General features: G+C 39.0%; 1 protein-coding gene across 9 annotated transcripts in view; it reads right to left on the reverse strand.

Annotated features, from left to right (window-relative positions):
- C9H11orf65 (chromosome 9 C11orf65 homolog) overlaps nucleotides 1-19,733 on the reverse strand; it is an 88,160-nt gene that overhangs the window by 65,445 nt on the left and 2,982 nt on the right. For 5 of the 9 annotated variants that reach the window (XM_084975959.1, XM_013979357.3, XM_084975961.1 and 2 more), the window contains exon 1: nucleotides 16,307-16,362. Coding sequence is in view for 3 of the 9 variants with exons in the window: in XM_084975958.1 (XP_084832084.1) it covers nucleotides 16,307-16,456 (150 nt within the window). In the remaining 6 variants the exon portion in view is untranslated. Of the gene's footprint in view, nucleotides 1-16,306; nucleotides 16,753-19,733 lie in introns of those variants that run through there. The other 4 variants (XR_014815183.1, XM_084975958.1, XM_013979358.3 and 1 more) reach the window with 1 other exon arrangement.

A 19,733-nucleotide genomic window follows, 5' to 3' on the forward strand; every position in this document is an offset into this window, starting at 1 on the left:
TGTTGTTGTTTTTGTCTTTTTAGGGCTATGCCTGTGGCATAGGGTAGTTCCCAGGCTAAGGGTTGAATCTGAGCTGAGGCTGCTGGCCTATGCCACAGCCACAGCAATGCAGGATCCAAGCCACATCTGCAACCTACACCACAGCTCATGACAATGCCAGATCCTTAACCCACTAAGCGAAGCCAGGGATCAAACCCACATCCTTATGAATAATGCTGAGCCATGATGGGAACTCCCTTTTATGTCTGTTAATATTTGCTTTATATATTAAGGTTCTCCTATATTAGGTGCACAAATGTTAATAAGTGTAATATTTTCTGGTAACAATCCCTTTATCATTGCCTAATGTCCCTCTTTGCCTTTTGTTCTAAAGTCTATTATGTGTAATATGAGTATTGCTATCCCTGTTTTCATGTCATTTCTACTTGCATGAAATACCTTTTTCCACTGCCTAACTTTCAGTCTGTGTGAATCTTTAGTTCTGAAATGAGTCCCTTATAAGCAGCATATATATGGTCTTGTTTTTGAAATCCAATCAGCCACCCTATGTCTTTTGATTGGAGCAATTAGTGCACAGATATTTAAATAATTGATAGCTTTGAACCTATTGTCCTTTTACAACTTTTTTTCTAGTTATTCTTGTAGTTCTTTTCTGTTCTTTTCTTCTTCCTTTACTTTGTGTGCCATTTGTTTATTTTTCCTAATTTCAACTACTACTATACAAAACAGATTTTACTTATATGCTTGTGTTAGAGATGAGAGACTAAGCTTCAAAGCCTAAGAGTAAACAGTGATTGCTAGTACTGAACCCATGTATGTTTGTCTTTAAAGTTCATTACCTTTCCCTGCCCCACTGCATAACTTCAAATAAGCTTTTCTTTTTTTTTTTTTTTTTTTTTGTCTTTTTGCTATTTCGTTGGGCCACTCTCGCGGCATATGGAGGTTCCCAGGCTAGGGGTTGAATCGGAGCTGTAGCCACCGGCCTACACCAGAGCCACAGCAACACGGGATCCAAGCCGCGTCTGCAACCTACACCACAGCTCACGGCAACACCGGATCCTTAACCTACTGAGCAAGGCCAGGGACCGAACCCGCAACCTCATGGTTCCTAGTCGGATTCGTTAACCACTGCGCCACGACGGGAACTCCCAAATAAGCTTTTCTTAATCAACATTCAACAACCGAATTGTATCCACAAAATTCCCCAGGTCCCTAGAATTAGACATGATTGTAGACTTTTCCTTAAATGTACTGACTACTCAATAAATCATTAACTTAAGTTGGCAAAAAAGATAAAGACTATTAAGACACCAAATAAAGTCTCTAAGTATTCCGAATTTTATTAATACTGTGAAGAAACTAATATGTCAGAACAATATTACAGTCTATAAGTCCTTTTAAAAGGTGCAGTACATGGAAAGGATTCTGGGAATATGTTAGAATAGGAAGCAGCATTAATCCATCTTCTATTTAGACAACAACTGCACTGGCAGATCTAATTTAACTTGAAATTTCCAGGGTAAGTCTTAGAATGTAAATTGTGGTTAATTTTGGTCAATTTTAGCTCTTAGCACAGTGGCAGCTAACCATCCTCCATTCCCAGCCCCCACCACAGGCACCTATGCATGTGTGTTCCTGAAGCAGCTTGCATGCAGCTCATGGAAACTAGGGTGGACAAAGAGGACCTTGTCCTCCAAATATCATGGATCTATGCTCTCACTTTCCACTGCTGTTTCTGATCACAGAAGTGCAGAGAAACAAGATGACAGCCATTGTTTTTGCACCTCCCCTCACTGTTGCACCCTTCTTTCCCTCTGGCTGAAGTGACTTCCAGGGGATTTTAAGGGCAAGTGCCCTTTTTAACCCTCTCTATATTCTTCTCCTTTCCTCGTTTGGAAGCCAGAGAGTCAAGATTAAGACATTCAAAAACATCTACATATATGAAAAAAATCAGAAAGTGACCAGGCTTGCACAGAGAGACACAGGCTCAGATGTGATATAAGTTTACAATTAAGGCAGATACTTCACATAGAAGCAGCCTACAACAATTAAAGAAGAAATCAACAACAAAAAGAAGCAAGCTGTAGGGAAGAAAGAAAATCTGATTTCCAGGGTTACCACATTACTAAATGTAAATGCCCAGATTTCAACAAAAACATGACAAAGCATACAAAGAAACCCAAAATTAATGCCCATTCAAGAGGAAAAAAATAAAGCAACAGAAACTGACCCTGAAAAAGACCTGATGGCAGATCTATTGGACAAAGACTTTGAAAGAGTTGTCTTAAAGATGGTCAAAGAACTAAAAGAAGATGTGGAGAAATTCAAGAAAATGATGCATCAGGAAATAGAACTATCAGTAAAGAGACAGAAAACCTAAAAAGATAAAATAGAAATTTGGGGGCTACAAAGCAAATTAATTGAAATGAAAATTTTATTAGAAGGATTCAAAGACAGATCTCAGTAGGGAAAACAAAGAATCAAAAAACTTGAATATAGGAGAAGAGAAATTGTCAAGTCTGAGGTACAGAAACCGTAAAGATTAAAGAAAAGTGAGCACAGTGTAAGAAGCATGTAGGATCTCATAAGCAGACCAACATATACATTGTTGGAGTCCCACAAGAAGAGAGAGAGAAAAAAAAGTGGAGAGAGTACTGGAAAAAAAAACTTCCAAACACGATAAAAGACGTGAAAATAAATATCCAAGAAGCTCAGCAAAGTCCAAGTAAGATGAACTCAATGACATCCACATCAAAATATACTATTAAATAAACTTTAAAAGTCAAAGAGTGAATCTTCAAAGCATGAGAAGTGACTTAATACATAGAGAGTTTTTAATAAATTTATCAGTAGATTTCTCCTCAGAAACTTTGGAAGTCATAAGGCAGTGGGCTAATATACTTAAACCGCTCAAAGAAAAAACTGTCAACCAAGAATCCTATGTTCAGTAAACCTGTCCTTCAAGAGTTTATTTTCAGATAAACAAAACCTCTGGGAGTCTGTTACCATTAGACTTTCCCAATAAATGATCAAAAGAGTACTGCCAGATAAAAAGACACTAGGCAGTAACTTGAAACTGTGTGAAAAAATAAAGAATTTAATAAAAGCAAATTCAGGAAAAACTATAAAATCTAATATTAGTGCAACAATGGTTTATAACTCAATTTTTAGAAGTATATTACACTTTTAAATCATGTAGAAAATAAAAATAATTAGTATAAAGGCTAGTATTACTTTAACTTTGGTTTATAACTCCACATGCTATTTTCTGCATAATCTAAGAGATTAATTCTTTTAAAAGAACTATTATATTATGGTTTTGAGCATACATATATAAAGATATAATTTTCTGACATCAGTTGAAATCAGTAGACAGAGTTTTTGTACATTATTTAAGTTAAGCTGGTATAAATCACATTGGAGTGTTACAAATTTAAGATGTTAAATGTAATCCCCATGTTAACCACAAAAGAAATAGCTATAGAATATAGTCAAAGGGAAATGAGAAGGGAATTGAAATTTTTCCCTATAAAAAAACAACTAAACACAAAAGAAGACAGTAATTCAGGAAAAGAGAGATAAAAAATTATAACTCATGTAGAAAAATAACAAAATGACAAAAGTAAGGCCCTATTTATCAGTAATTACTTTAAATATAAATGAATTATACTCTCCAATTGGTAGAATAGATAAACACACATTATTCAAATATATGCTATCTACAATGAACTCAATTTAAATGCAAAGACACAAATAGATTGAAAATTAAAGGATGTTCCATGTAAACAGTAATCAAAAGAGAGCAAGGGTGGCTACACTAATATAAGACAGAATAGACTATAAATCAAAAAAGGTTACAAAAGACAAAGAACAACCATTGTATCTTAGCAAAAGTTGCAAAACATTAAGTAAACATATCAATTAAGCTCATAACAGTCCAGTAAAATATACAAAAAAAAAAAAAACCCTGACAGATTGAAGGGAGAAATCAACACCTCCAAAATAATAAAGATTATAATACTACACTATATAATAATGGCTAGAATAACTATACAAAAAATAAGGAAAAAGAGGACTTGAGCAACAAATAAACCAATACGTCTAACAGACATATATAGCACACTCTATCAAACATCAGTATTCACATTCTTCTCACATCACATGAGACATTTTTCATGATAGATTCTATTTGAGGCCATAAATAAATTCTCAATATATTAAAAATGATAGTTATCATACAAAGTATCTTCTCTGACCAGAGTAGAATGAAGTTAGAAATAAACCATAGAGATAAAACTAGAAATTTTACAAATTTGTGAAAATTAATCAACATACTCTCCAATAACCAATGGATCAAAGAAGAAATCACATGGAAACAAAAACATAATTGGAGATAAATGCAAATTAAAGCACAACATACCAAAACATCTGGAATGCAGCAAAAGCAGTGTTAAAGGAGAAATTTATACCTATATATGCTTACATTAAAGAATAAGAGGGAGTTCCCGTCGTGGCGCAGTGGTTAACGAATCCGACTAGGAACCATGAGGTTGCGGGTTCGGTCCCCGCCCTTGCTCAGTGGGTTAACGATCCAGCGGCGTTGCCGTGAGCTGTGGTGTAGGTTGCAGACGCGGCTCGGATCCCGCGTTGCTGTGGCTCTGGCGTAGGCCAGTGGCTACAGCTCCGATTCAACCCCTAGCCTGGGAACCTCCATATGCTGCGGGAGTGGCCCAAGAAATAGCAAAAAGACAAAATAAATAAATAAATAAATAAATAAAAATAAAAAAGTTTAAAAAAAAAAGAATAAGAAAGATCTCAAATAAACAACCTTATAATTTAAGGAAGTAGTAAAAGAAAAACAAACTAAACCCAAAGCTAACAGAAGGAAGGAGATTAGACCAGAAATAAAAGAGAGAATAGAAAAACAATTGAGTAAATCAACAAAACCAAAACAAGTTCTATGAAAAGCTCTACAAAATTGGCAAGTCCTTAGCTAGAGAACTAAGAAAAAAAAGAGAGATGACTCAAATTACTAAAATAAAAAATGAAAGTGGGGACATTACTTCTGATTGCTTCACTTTAAATGTTTGAATTTTACCTAACATTTAAAGAAGAACCAATACCAATCCTTCTCAAGCTTTTCCAAAAAATTTTGAAAGGACGGTATGATTCCAAATTCATTCAATGAGGCTAGCATTACCCTGATACCAAAGCCAAATAAAGACTACAGGAAAAGAAAACTATAGACAAATATCCCTATGAACACTGACATAAAAATCTTCAACGAAATACTAGCAAACAGAAGTCAGCAGCACATTAAAAAGATTATACACGATGAATAAGTTGAATCTATTCCTGGAATGCAAAGATGGTTCAACATACAAAAATCAATCTGCCAAGACCAGCTCAGCAGGATGGGGCTGAAGAAGGAGTGCTGTGAAACTTAAAGAAAAAAGTTAACATAAAACAAGACACAGAGACACTTATCTTAAGTAAAGGTGGGAACCGGGGGGGACTCAAGGTCTTAGGGACCAAGAGCACCGCCTCAAGAAACCACACTGCTTTTACTGTGCTCTTTAGAAAGACATCAAGTGAGGAGGGGGCTGTGCGTGGAAGAAATAGGGTTTATTATTTTATAAGTTCTTTTATTATTTTAAAAGTCACTTAGCTGGTAGATGGTTAAGCTTTTACTCTGACCTTTAGGCACATAACAATCATTAGCATTTGAGGAAGCTTGGCATCAGCTATCTATGCATAGCATCTAGAGAATCACCATTGTGCTTCTGCAGAGGGCGTGCCTATCTGCAGCAACCCAGAGTGCCTAGGTGTGCACCTCAGTTCTCTTTGCTAATGCATATTCTGCTAAGGACTGCTCAAAAACCACTTGGCCACGAGGTTCCTCTTTCTCTTATTCCTTAGAAGACATATCATGCTTGTGCAAACGGCGTGCCAATCTGCACAGGTCCAATTTGCCTGGACCAACGCATTATGTCCTCATTCAGCTGACCCTATGAATAACTTATGCCTTTAGGTCTTTGTTCTTAAGCTTAAGTCATTTACCAGCACTGTGACTGTTTTTAAAGCAGGAAGATGGGATTAAGTAAAGCAGGACAAGATGGAGTTTTCAGCAAAGAGGCTAAGAAAATATTGTAGAAACATGTCTCGCGACACAATCAATTCTCTAATCAATGCCAAGAGTCTACTATAAAGGTCATACATGACAAGCTTGCAGTTAACATCATACTCAATAGTTAAATTCTGAAAGCATTTCATTAAAGATAGGAACAACACAAGTATGTCCACAATTACTGCTTTTATCCAACATAATATTGGAAGTCCTAGCCATAGCATTTAGGCAGAAAAGAAAAAAAAAAGGTATCAAAATTGGAAAGGAAGAAGTAATACTGTCACTATTTACAGGTGACGTATTATATATAGAAAACTCTAAAGACTCCATAAAAAAACTGTAAGAATAAATGAATTCAGTGAAGTTGCAGGATATGAAACATATGAAAATAGGTTGCACTTCTGTATACTAATAATGAATGGGAGAAAATATTTGCAAATCATGTATCTGATAAGAAGATAGTAATTTATAAATAACTTTTAGCATAAATAATAGTTGGGAATGATATTTGATACTTAAAAGATTTGTTAATTCTGATGAAAGGGTAGTATTTTGAGATATACTCTTTCTGGCCATCCGGTGGAGAAGGAACAAAGTACTGTTTATTTTAGATCACTTCAGGAAAAAAAAAGTTTTCTTTGTGAATAGTGTGATAATGAGGTTTAATAATTTTTAAAGACACTGTCACTACTTTTATCATTAAGAGAGATAAATACAGAGGATAGATTTTCTGAGATTTATCATAACTAAAAATATATCAGAATTTTAATTTTAAAATGGGAGGGAAAATAGAAAAATTGTACTGAATTTTGAAACTTGATGGTTTTTCTCTGTTTTTCTGTCCATGTCCTTTTTCACTGGTCAACATACAGGACACCATTACGTGGTTATTCACAAATAACCACAGAATCAGGGTAATAATTAAACAGAATTATAAAAATACATAGAGAAAAGGGAACCCTCCTACATTGTTGGTAGGAATATAAATTGGTAAACCACTGTTGGAAAACAGTATGGAGGTTCCTCAGAAAACTAAATAGGAAACCACCATATGATCCAGCAATTCCACTCTTGGGTATATATCTGGACAAAATTATAATTCAAAAAGATATGTGCATCCCTTGTTTGTTGCAGCACTATTCACAATAACCAAGACATGTAAAAAAATCTAAATGTCCATTGACAGATGAATGGATTAAGATGTGGTACAAATACACAATGGAATACTATTAAACATAAAAAAGAATGAAATAATGCCATTTGCAGAAACATAGATCCAACAAGAAATTATACTAAGTGAAGTAAGTCAAAAAGAAAAGCACAGAAGTTCCTGTCGTGGCTCAGCAGAAACGAATCTGACTGGCATCCATGAGGATACAGGTTTGATCACTGGCCTTGTTCAGTGGGTTAAGGATCCAACATTGCTGTGAGGTGTGGTGCAGGTCACAGACATGGCTCGAATCTGGTGTGGCTGTGGCTGTAGTGTAGGCTGGTGGCTACAGGTCTGATTCGACTCCTAGCCTGGGACCTTCCATATGCCTCGAGTGCAGCCCTAAAAAGACAAAAAAAAAAAAAAGCACAAATACCATATATCACTTACATATGGACTCTATAATATGGCACAAATAAACCTATATACGAAAACAGAAACAGACTCACAGACATGGAGAACAGTTGCCAGGGAGGAAGGGAGGAGTGGGGTGGACTGGGAGTTTGGGGTTAGTAGATACAAACTGTTACATCTAGAATGGATGGACAATAGGGTCCTACTGTATAGCACAGGGAACTATATCAAATCTCCTGGAATAGGCCAAGATGGAAAATAATATTTAAAAATATATATATACACATACATATGTCTTTGCGTTTCAAAGGGGGAAACCCACTCATTAATTAAAACCTGCGCAACCAGGGACACAAATAAGAACTGGCCACTTCAGCAATCTGAGCACCTGTGGTGTCCTAGATGCCACTGGGAGACCCGAGACACATAAAAGAGAGCTGAAGTAACTCTGGACTAAAACCTAGAGGAATTAAGCTCTCAAGCAGCACTGGGCCACCACACAATGTCATTAGCAAACTTTATCCCTGACAAATTCGATTTTAAAATGGGAAATGGGGAGTTCCCGTCGTGGCACAGTGGTTAACGAATCCGACTAGGAACCATGAGGTTGCGGGTTCGGTCCCTGCCCTTGCTCAGTGGGTTAACGATCCGGCGTTGCCGTGAGCTGTGGTGTAGGTTGCAGACGCGGCTCGGATCCCGCGTTGCTGTGGCTCTGGCGTAGGCCGGTGGCTACAGCTCCGATTCAACCCCTAGCCTGGGAACCTCCATATGCCGAGGGAGCGGTCCAAGAAATAGCAACAACAACAACAACAAAAGACAAAAAAAAAAAAAAAAAAAAAATGGGAAATGGGAGTCTCAAACAGAAAAATGAGGAGCACCAGAAAGCCAGCCTCATACTAACACCTTGGCCAGATTTATAATGTATAAAACTTATATTTGCAAGTATCTACTTAATTGAGTATTAAAGGGTGAAAAATTGATATAAAAATAGTCAAAATGGGCTCTTTTATTGCATATGCAGTTATTAGAGAAAGCTAGCTTGGGAAGAAACAGAAAAAAAATCTTTCCAGAATTGCAACTCCAGTGGGATATCCCTTCTTTGCCCTGACTGACATCCAGACCACTTGAGGTAACTGAGGACCAGTTTGCCTTCGATGGACCAGACCCAGTGGCCACAACTGAGACCCTTTGGTCCCTGGTCTCCTCCTGATGTGGACGACTGGCCGGAGTGCCCCGATTGGGTAAGGGCCAAGAGATTTTGTTGACCTTTTCCCCTTCCCTTCTTCTCTCAGGCTGGCCTCTTTTCCTCCCTTTGAAACCTTTGAAGACTCAAGATATTTCCATTTACTGTTTATTATTACTTGGATCTGGTTGGTTCTGTGTCTCTGTAGGTTTTCTGAGAGACTACAATCTTGAATTTAAGGGACTGTCTGATTAAGATGACCATGCCTATGTTATTTGTACTTTATGTTCTGTGTTGTCATTTGCGATGGCCATTCTGCTTCTGTTCCTCTGCAGAGCCCTCTTGGGTGAATTCTGACTGGAAAGAGGCTAAGATAGGAAAAAATATTTAAACACTGTATGGCCACAATATTCTTTAGACTCCAAAGAAAACTGGTTTGGGTGAGACTCTTTTGAAATTTCCAAAACTGGTTCTTTTCCATCTACAATTAAAAACAAGCAAACAAACAAAAGCAAGCTTTAGAAAATTCCTCTCAGAAGTCTTTGAGGGAATAAATCTCCTTCTAGAACTTTCTTTTCTGGCCATGTGCCTTGAGACCTGGGCTCTCAGGAATGCTTATCTTATCTAGACCTCTCTAATTCCTGAGACTGAAGAAGAAGAAAAAATGGGGAAAGAAGTCTTTTCAAAACATAGTTATAAACTAGTGAGCTTTATCTGTAATACTGACTTATAACTAAGCTTAGAAATTGAAGCTATGACATCTCTGTGTCTATGTGTTTGTATGTGCATCATATATGCCCTAACTTTAGGACGGTATTATCAGAAATTAAATGTAAATGAGTCCTACTTAATTAGCTTAAAGGAAATTAAGAACATATATAAATTCTTAAAATATGAAAGGAAACTAACTGGCCAGAATTGATTTTAATTAATTTCACATGAATCAGGAAATATTCAATATTAAACTAATATCTTTTATTAGAATTAAAGTTTGTTGATCTAATGAATATAGAAATGTCTTTAGAGTTACCAACACTAAGTATAAAACTTTATTGTACCTAAGTTTAACAGAAGTCAAATGAGACACTGAAACCATTTACTAAACAGAGAAACTAAAGGTATTCAGGACTATTAATCAATATGTTCAGTGCCACCCTGAGATGTTTTCTACAAGAAAAGCAAATGTTTTTAGAAATTATAAAAGACAGTCCATGATTGCTTTAGAAAAGTAGGATGTGTGTTTTCAGTAAAAAAGGAATGAGGAACAGAATTGCATTTTATTAAGGGAAAAGAAAGTAAGTCGATCTTGCAGCTTGTTGTTTTGGATGGAAAAATAAGGGACAGACTAATATGGATACAGAAAGTAATGGAAAGATTGTGGGAAGTGGACAATGAGAAAAGAATTTTGTGCATCATCAGGATTAAGTTTAAAATAAATTTAACTGAGTAAATTAATTTTAAAAGTAAGCTGGTGCAGAGTTCCCGTCATGGCTCAGTGGTTAACAAATCCAACTAGGAGCCATGAGGTTGCGGGTTTGATCCCTGGCCTTGCTCAGTGGGTTAAAGATCCGGCATTGCCGTGAGCTGTGGTGTAGGTAGCAGACGCGGCTCGGATCCTGAGTTGCTGTGGTGTAGGCTGGCGGCTCCAGCTCCGATTAGACCCCTAGCCTGGGAGTCTCCATATACCATGGGTGCAGCCCTAGAAAAGGCAAAAAGACAAAAAAAAAAAAAAAAAAAGTAAGCTGGTGCAAAACTTGAATTTGGCTTTTCTCTGCAAGAACAAAGTCTTCTTAAAATGCTACTTTTGACAACAGTTATATGAAGTTTTCTGCCTTTAGTGATCTGTATTTGCTTTTGAGATCTCTTGTAACTTTGGGAAGAGTATTATCCACAGTGGCCTATAATTCTTTCCATCTGAATGTTTTTAATGAACTTCCTATAAAATTCTAATTAAGTTTATGACTTCAGCTAAACTTTGGGATGGACCAGAGGCGGGGGGGGGGGGGGGGGGGTAGTTAAATTAACTAGGAAAATACACAGAGAGCATTATCAAATGAGTGATAAGCCTCCCAGATTACAGAGTATGATGTCTCAACAGTAACCAAGTTTGTCAATTACATTGTAATCAGATCTTAAGGGTGCCTTCTTAAGTCTTTTATCATTATGAGCAGTTAATGGCTTTACTCTGATGCCTTTGCAAAAATGCTTCCTCTTCAGGAAGATCTATAGAAAGCACTTTTTGAAAAATACAAGTTCCTGATTTTCAGACCATAATGCTGAACTAGGTCCCTACACTGGACTGGTCTATAGAGAGGACTGCTGACAAAATCATGCTCACATGGAGGGAAAAACATGCCAGGACAAGAAGATGACATCAGAAATAGACAGGTGGCCCAAGATGCTGGACCTGATTTGTATGATGATTTCTTGACCTCTTGAACGTTTGCATATGAATCAAATGTTTTTCATCAGGAGCACCATCCTAAGCTAATTTACAAACCAATCTAATTGTTGGGTTTGTGGCCAATTACCTGTGTCTAGTACTCCTGGATTACCTTAATGGATTTCTCCTCTCCAACCTTTGACTGAATAACCCCCGAGGAAATCTATTTCATTACTGGGTGGAATTTTCTTTATTTTTTATTTTTTTGTCTTTTTGCCTTTTCTAGGGCTGCTTCCCGCACCATATGGAGGTTCCCAGGCTAGGGGTCTAATCGGAGCTGGAGCCACTGGCCTACACCAGAGCCATAGCAACGTGGGATCCAAGCCTCGTCTGTGACCTATACCACAGCTCAAGGCAATGCCAGATCCTTAACCCACTGAGCAAGGCCAGGTATCGAACCCGCAACCTCATGGTTCCTAGTCAGATTCGTTAATCACTGCACCATGATGGGAACTCCAAGAGTGGAATTTTCTTATATGGTCAGCTAATATTACCTGCTCTGACCCTGACCAGAAATATGAATTTTCCTTTAGGGTCACTCAAACTCATAGAACAAGCTAAGTATCAACAACTGCAACCTCCTATTTATTAGAAGGGAATCTCCCACACTTGTGAGATGGATTTAGTGATTAACACCAGATTTTGGCCATTTAAGTTTAAAGGCTCCTGTGTTGAGGACAATTAAATAATACTAGGAATGATCAGCCTAGCCTAGTTAACCCTAGCAAATCAGGCTGGGTGCCTTATGAACAGTGCCTACATGTTATTACCCTTAGAGATAGTAGCTGTTGTGGAACAGAATGGGTCAGCAACTGGAGATTGACTGGGTCGCACCTAATGGAATTCAATGGATTTGTGGTATTAATTTATGGCCTTGGCTTCCACCAGGATGGATAGGAAGATGTACTCTAGGACTCCTGCAGACTCAAGGTCATATACATAACAACTTAAAAGATGACCCCAACCAATCTACCATTGGTACGATCCCAACGGGTCAAGAAATTTGTATTCCACTAGTATGACAACTTAGCATTTGTCTATTTTTGTAGTCAATGGGATTGGAATCTGTAATCAGCCATATCAAAGCCTTAAGGAAATTCACTCAACAGATTTTTAAATGATAGTAACCAGGCTACTAGCCTACTGAATTCTGAAGTCCTATGCTGCTTTAAGCGACCTGCTCCCTAGTCTTGACAACAACATCTAAAACTGGTTTGGTGTAGGAAGCTATTGGCTTAAATATTTACTTATAACTCTATTAGCTATATTGTTTGTATTTGCCTTTTTTACAAGATTATTGTTTCTTGTATTACCAAATAACATGGAGCTGTTAATCAAATATATGGTTCTTTACCAGATCAATGATTCTAATAGTGTAACTCTAAAAGTGGGAATATACAAGAGGGAATATTTTCCTGAACCATAACAGACTAGTAAGACAGGTGGTCCAGAGATTTATGGCTACTGTAATAAGGCCTGTTCCAGTAATAGCACATTGAGTAGCCTATCAACAAAATCTTTGCCAGGCCTGGGAATGAGTATTCCTAGCACTATGGAACAAAATGGTCATGAAATGCCTCCCAAAACTATGGTCAAATGGGAGAGCCCTGTGAACTGAAGACTGGCACTTGCCATCTGTCTCTACACCCCCTGAAAGACCTCAGAGCAGAAATCAAGAGTGAGACACTATGTGCTAAAAACTGGCAGAACAGGTCTTCAGATAGATATTTTCAGGAGAATATTTTATGAGCACAGTTCTTGCATCTCCTCGTATTTAGAAAAGCACTAAAATCATTAACAGTGATATCTGCCTTGTCAATCAAGGAAAATACTATTTAAAAATGGAGTAGCTAATACATCCAGAGTAATGCTAGGCAGAATTAGGATGGTGATTTCAGGCAAGTCCTGGCATTGCTGGGAACTTGAGCTTTCTGAGCTGTGTCAGACTTGGGATGCCACTAGCCTTTCCTTTTTTTTTTTTTTTTGTCTTTTTGCCTTTTCTTTGGCCGCTCCCATGGCATATGGAGGTTCCCAGGCTAGGGGTTGAATCAGAGCCGTAGCCGCTGGCCTACACCAGAGCCACAGCAACTCAGGATCTGAGCGGCGTCTGCAACCCACACCACAGCTCACGGCAATACAGGATCCTTAACCCACTGAACAAGGCCAGGGATCAAACTCGCAACCTCATGGTTCCTAGTCAGATTCATTAACCACTGAGACGTGACAGAAACTCTGCCACTAGCCATTCTTAAAGCAATGACTGCTGGCAGCTGGTAGCTGCAGCCTCATTGTTTCAAGATAACCTCTTGTAACTATTAAATTTTCTAGACAATGAAATTGCTTTAGAGCAGACATTAGCAGTGAAAAAGGAAATACATAATGACCAATAGCTCCTGTTGTGTATATGTCAATACCATACTGGAAATTAAAAACCTACTTAGACTAAAGTAGACAACTGGCTACCTGGCTATAAGTCTCCCCAAAGTGACAGTTTCAGAATGGGTTTCGGGCTAATTTTCCTTAATTCCTCAGGGAATGAGATATTTTTTGTCTACTAAAGTTCCAGACGTCACTCCTCCTACTTTTTTTTTTTTTTTTTTTTTTTGTCTTTTGTCTTTTGTTGTTGTTGCTATTTCTTGGGCCGCTCCCACGGCATATGGAGGTTCCCAGGCTAGGGGTTGAATCAGAGCTGTAGCCACCGGCCTACGCCAGACCCACAGCAATGCGGGATCCGAGCCGCGTCTGCAACCTACACCACAGCTCACAGCAACGCCGCTGGATCGTTAACCCACTGAGCAAGGGCAGGGACCGAACCCGCAACCTCATGGTTCCTAGTCGGATTCGTTAACCACTGCGCCACGAGGGGAACTCCACTCCTCCTACTTCTAACTGGTCTTTTGCACCAGAATGGTCAAGGGATTGAGATCTTAATCATACAAGATTCGGATCCAGGACTTGGAACCCTGGAATATTTCTAATTTGGTGTCTATTCCCCAAATTGAGGCAGGACTAAGCCCCATTTTAGCAGGAAGTAGCCAGAGCAGTCATCACCCCATTCCGTGGAAGACGTGGGGAAAGATAAAAGAGAAGCGGGATTTAAAACTAAAATCCCTAAAATCGAGCTCCTTTGCCACGTTTATGATTAACGTCTCTATCCAAAATGATCATTGTCTTTCTTGCCCAACACCTGTTCTCCTCAAGATAGAAGTGTAGCAAAGAAAGGGGGGGGAATGTAACAGAGCAGGGCCCTGTGGGGCTACCGGACACAAAAGCCTTTCTGTGTCCCCTATTTCTCCTTCTTGGGAAACAGGCCTCATTTAGCCTCCATGACCTTCTCTGAGTTCCTAGGGACAGGTTTAGACAGTTGCTAATCGGGAATGGAGGGGATGCAAAGACAAGGGAGAAAAAGTCAAACAATAGTACAGCCTTGGGGCTGGATCCTGTTTCCCTCTCAAGAGATACAGATAACAACACAGGCATCTTATATACCTAAGAGAAAAGTTGTATTTCTTACACTTCTTTTAGAAATGAACACTTTAAAACTGAACAGCTTAGAGTCTTTCCTCGTCCTTCTCCTTGGCTTAATTGCACCCTAAACACAATCACTCATAAGCTAAAGATTAGGCACTGCTGAGCACAATTGCCTGTGAGTTAAAGATTACTAGCACATGTTTTTCAGGACCTTTCCTAGTTTGTTCTATTCTCTGATCAATATGCCCTTTTCTCAAGTACTGCTATTCTAGGCAATAACCCAGAAGATCACCACCAGGATCATGCCAAGATCTCCTGACTCTAGCTTTGATAACTAAGATTCCCCCAAAGAAGAAGCATGCATGTTTGCCCCAATCCTGATTCCTACCCAAAAACCTATTTTTCTCCTTTTTACTATAAAACTCCCCTCAATTCTTCCCCATGTAGGGCACAGGCATTACGCTGCTGAGGCCCCCTATGCCTGGCAAAGCAATAAAAGCTAATTTTTTCTCTTCTACCCAAAACTCTGTCTCTGCACTTTCGGTTCTGCCAACGAGGCAGAATTTCGGCAACAGTTCCAATTTTTTTAAAAGCTGGAAAACAGTATTAAAACTAGTAATTTGCTGAGAACAGAACTTATATCCCCCATTTTGTGTTCCCTACTTTTACTGAATAAACAAATGTGTTTCCTTAGAAAAGATACTAGTGGTTTCCAAGAGAGAGAGGTGAGGGAGTGGGATGGATGGGTAGTCTGGGCTTAGTAGGTGCAAACATATATTTAGAATAGATGAGCAATGAGGTCCTACTGTACAGCACAGGGAACTATATCCAATCACTTGGGATAGAACATGATGGTAAACAGTATAAGAAAAGGACAGTAAATACGTGTATGACTGGGTCACTTTGCTGTACAGCAGAAATTGGCACATTTGAAGTCAACTATACTTTAATAAATAGAAAAAAAAAATCCCAAACCAAATGTGTTTCATAATCTTTATCAGTTTTGTAATTTTGTTTTTCCTTTTTTCCTGTGGTCTTTTATACCTAGAGTGGAAGAGGGAAAACAACCACTAGCCTCCTCCTTAAACACTCTTTTGCCCTTTTCCAAATGAAAAGGAAAACCATTTCGCGGCTCGTGTAGGAGAAAAGTCCAGAAAAAAAGGTAAGGTAAGGCGTATTTCCCCTTAACCTGACAGTGGACGAGACAGTGTCTCTGCAGGGTCTCGGGGCACCGTGAGCGCGAAGAACAGGCAGGGAGCGCTCTCCCACCAGAGTGACGCGGGCTACCCGAGGGCGAGAGGGAACGAGGGGAGGGGGTCGCACCCGGGCAAGACCGTCAACGACAGTTTGGGATCCAATGGGCACCTCGGAGAAACGAAACGTCATTACGAGTGCTGCACAAGCTCGGACCTCAAGGACAGGAGCCTTCAATACATTGAGCCAGGGGAGGCTCACACCAGAAAGTCGATGCGGAAAGACAGCGGCTAAGGGGGAGGTGACACTAGTCCCTTCACTTACCAATCGCAGCTGGCCTGGTCTCCGCTTGCGCTTTCTGTAACGCCGCAGACGGAAATGACGTAACCTAGTTCCGCTTCCGCAGGCCAGGCCTGGGCCGGATAGTCCCGCCTTCTGGCCCCACCCCTCGGCTCTGAGGTTTCCTGAGCACATGACCTTTTGGAGTCCCGGAATTCATTTTCAAGTGGTTGAAGCTGCTAGACACCCCCCCTGCGATTATCAGTGGCTTTGAGGCAAAGGGAAGGGAAACCAAAGGGACTTTTCTGTGAAGTAAAGCTCAATATTTTATAAAGCCAGTTAGTTCGACCAAGGACTTTGAAGGTGTTGCAGAAGGAGTTGCTGCTATGGTACTGTGGGTTCAAGGCTCTCCCGTTGCTGCGTTGCCGCCTAGGTCGCAGCTCTGGTTCCGATTAAGTCTCTGGCAGAGGAAGTTTATGCGGCAGGTGGGACTATTTAAAAAAGAAAAAGAAGAAGAAGAAGATGTTGGAGAGAAATGTGAAATCTTCGCTGTTGAATTAATTTATTCGTCCGTAAATAAAAGAACCTTCTAGCTATTTGACAGATCCTGGGCAGGATCAAGAAATAAGTGACATGTCCAATGCTCCTTCTAAATTTAAGCTCTTTAGTTGGCAAAACCTAAACCAACTTTTAAGTGAAAATATATGGTCTCAATTGAATTCCCAGGTAACTTTAAATATTTAAATATTGCAGATCTAAAGCAAGTTTGATTTGCTTAAATTCTAAACTTGGCAGTGCTTTAGTTGGTCGCTTACTGCATTGTCAGATAATCTTTTTCAGAAACAACCTAGTTATATACTATTTCCCTCCTATGCTAATTCATGTAATGCAATTATACAATTAGTTCGTAAGGAAATTTAACATCTAGGGGGGAAAAAACCCTGAAGAAAATGTTCCCCGTATAATACAGACTTGTACAGAAGAAAGTCCCTGTAGGCTAATTCATTGACTTGCTGAGCTTCCAAAGCTCTTTATCATCATCACAAATCAGAATAGCAGGAGATGTGAGTTTTAGTTTCCTTTCATGTAGTTACTTGATGCATTAATACACAGTAGCTATGAATAAAAAACTGTAAAAATATAGTAATGGAAACATGTATAGGTGTAGTTTTTGTTTATATATTACTTTCAAAATAAGCCCTACATATTTTTAATCAAGTGCCAGTCTGCTTACTGTTTGAGCATGTATTATTTTATCTTTAACCTAATCCAGATGAATTCAATAATTCCTTATTAATAGGCTCAAACCTTTTTCTATTGCTCTAATATAGGTAAAAAATTTCAATTTTTAAAAAATATCATTAAAGTAGGGAGTTCCCATCATGGTGCAGCAGAAATGAATCTGACTAGGAACCATGAGTTTGCAGGTTCCATCCCTGGCCTCAGTGGGTTAAGGATCTGGCATTGCTGTGAGCTGTGGTGTAGGTTGCAGATGAGGCTCAGATCTGGCGTTGCTGTAGCTGTGGCAAAGGCTGGCAGCTGTAGCTCCAATTAGAACCCTAGCCTGGGAACCTCCATATGCCACAAGTGTGGCCCTAAAAAAGCAAAAACAAACAACTTTAAAGTAGCTAACAGAGGATCATTAGGACTCAAAGTCACCAGGTTTTCTATTTATGTATTTATACGCACCTGCTTAAATCTAGAAACAGTTTACTAGGAAACTGAACTCAGAGGAACTTCTGGGTAGTTCTACAAAAATCTTTCCTTCTTTCTCTCTCTGTTCTCCATATCCTTTGTTATCCTCCCCCTCTTCTTGTTTTTTTTTTCTCTTCTATTTCTTATTATTACACAGCATGCAGTATTACATTTATAAAGTTACTATTCTTGCTTTCTAGTTAAAAAGTAAAGATTTATAAGCCATGTAAAGACAAGATAAAGGGAAAAAATGAATTAGTATGAGAGAAGAGGAAATATTTCATGCAGAGACAAAGGAGTCACAATTACAAAACATTTCTTCCTTTGCTGCTTAGACACTGGAACAGACCTCAGCAATGGACAAGACTGTCCCACATGTGAGCACGAAATCTTTTATAAATACTTCATGTTGCAGAAAACCACAGTGCCACACATGAGTGGGTGTGGGTCAAAGCCAAGAGTCTTAAAGTAGCCTAAAGGAAGCCAGAGGGGCCTCTAGCCAGGCATTGGTGCTCACGTTAGGAGCGAACAGTGTGAAAAATTAATCAACAGAAACCTCAATTCAATAGAGTTAGAGACCAGAAGGGGAGTCTCATACCCTGTCACCACAGGAAGAAGAAAGACTCATCTTTCCTGGCAAGGACTCAGCCAACCAAAAGCCATGGATCCTTTGTTTACTATAGCCTTCTTAATCTCCTATCTATAAAAGCGCTCTCCTCCCCTTGTTCTGCGGGGACTTGCATGTAGCTCGCCATAGTTGCAGACCTGAATTGCAATTCTCCACTGTTCCCCAATAAACCCGTCTTTGCTGAAGAAGTATCCGGTAGTCTGCATAAGGTCACCAGCAATTTGAAAAGGATGGGAGAAGGGAGTGGGCACTATTAGCTATTCTTTGCACAGAATCTTTCTTCCTCACTCCCATGACTCTTGTTAAGGATTGCCTGTTGCTTTTTTTTCTTTTTTCTTTTTTTCTTTTTTTTTTTTTTTGCCATTTATTGGGCCGCTCCCTCAGCATATGGAGGTTCCCAGGCTAGGGGTCCAATCGGACCTGCAGCTGCCGGCCTATACCACAGCCACAGCAACATGGGATCCAAGCCGTGTCTGCAACCTACACCACAGCTCACGGCAATGCTGGATCCTTAACCCACTGAGCAAGGCCAGGGACCGAACCCGCAACCTCATGGTTCCTAGTCGGATTCATTAACCACTGAGCCACGATGGGAACTCCGCCTGTTGCTTTCTTTTCTTTTTCTTTTTAAAAATTAATTATCTTCTAGTTTTATTGAAACATAATTGACATACAGCATTGAATAAGTTTAAGTCGTACAACATAATTATTTAACTTACACACATCATGAAATGATTACCACAGTAAGTTTAGTCAACTGCCCTGTTGCTTTCTTAAATGGGGCTTATCAACTGACAATGCTAATAGCAATGAATGAGTGTACAAAAATCAAGATGAGGCCCCATATCAGGTCTGTGAGTTAAGAATTTCTTACACCTACCTTAGTATCTTGAATTATACAGGACTTTCCCTTTTCAGTAGGACAATTTAAATTTGTTAACAAAAGAATAATGTAATGTTAGCAGTGGGGTGCTGGTAAACCACTTAAAAACAAATAACAAAACACTGATTTGTAGCATTTGCCAATTTCTGTTACTAAAAATACCCTCACTGTGAGCAATTTTAAAGTTCCAATGTGATATTTCCAAGCATGAAGTTGGCAGTTAAATTCACTGGAGCCAGTAGGAGCAGGCTCCAGACTGCCAGTGT

Source organism: Sus scrofa, chromosome 9, assembly GCF_054392235.1.
Source record: "Sus scrofa isolate SSC_HxYL_T2T_F1_AM1 chromosome 9, Sscrofa_HxYL_maternal_Yorkshire_Landrace_v2.0, whole genome shotgun sequence".
NCBI classification, from domain to species: domain Eukaryota; kingdom Metazoa; phylum Chordata; class Mammalia; order Artiodactyla; family Suidae; genus Sus; species Sus scrofa.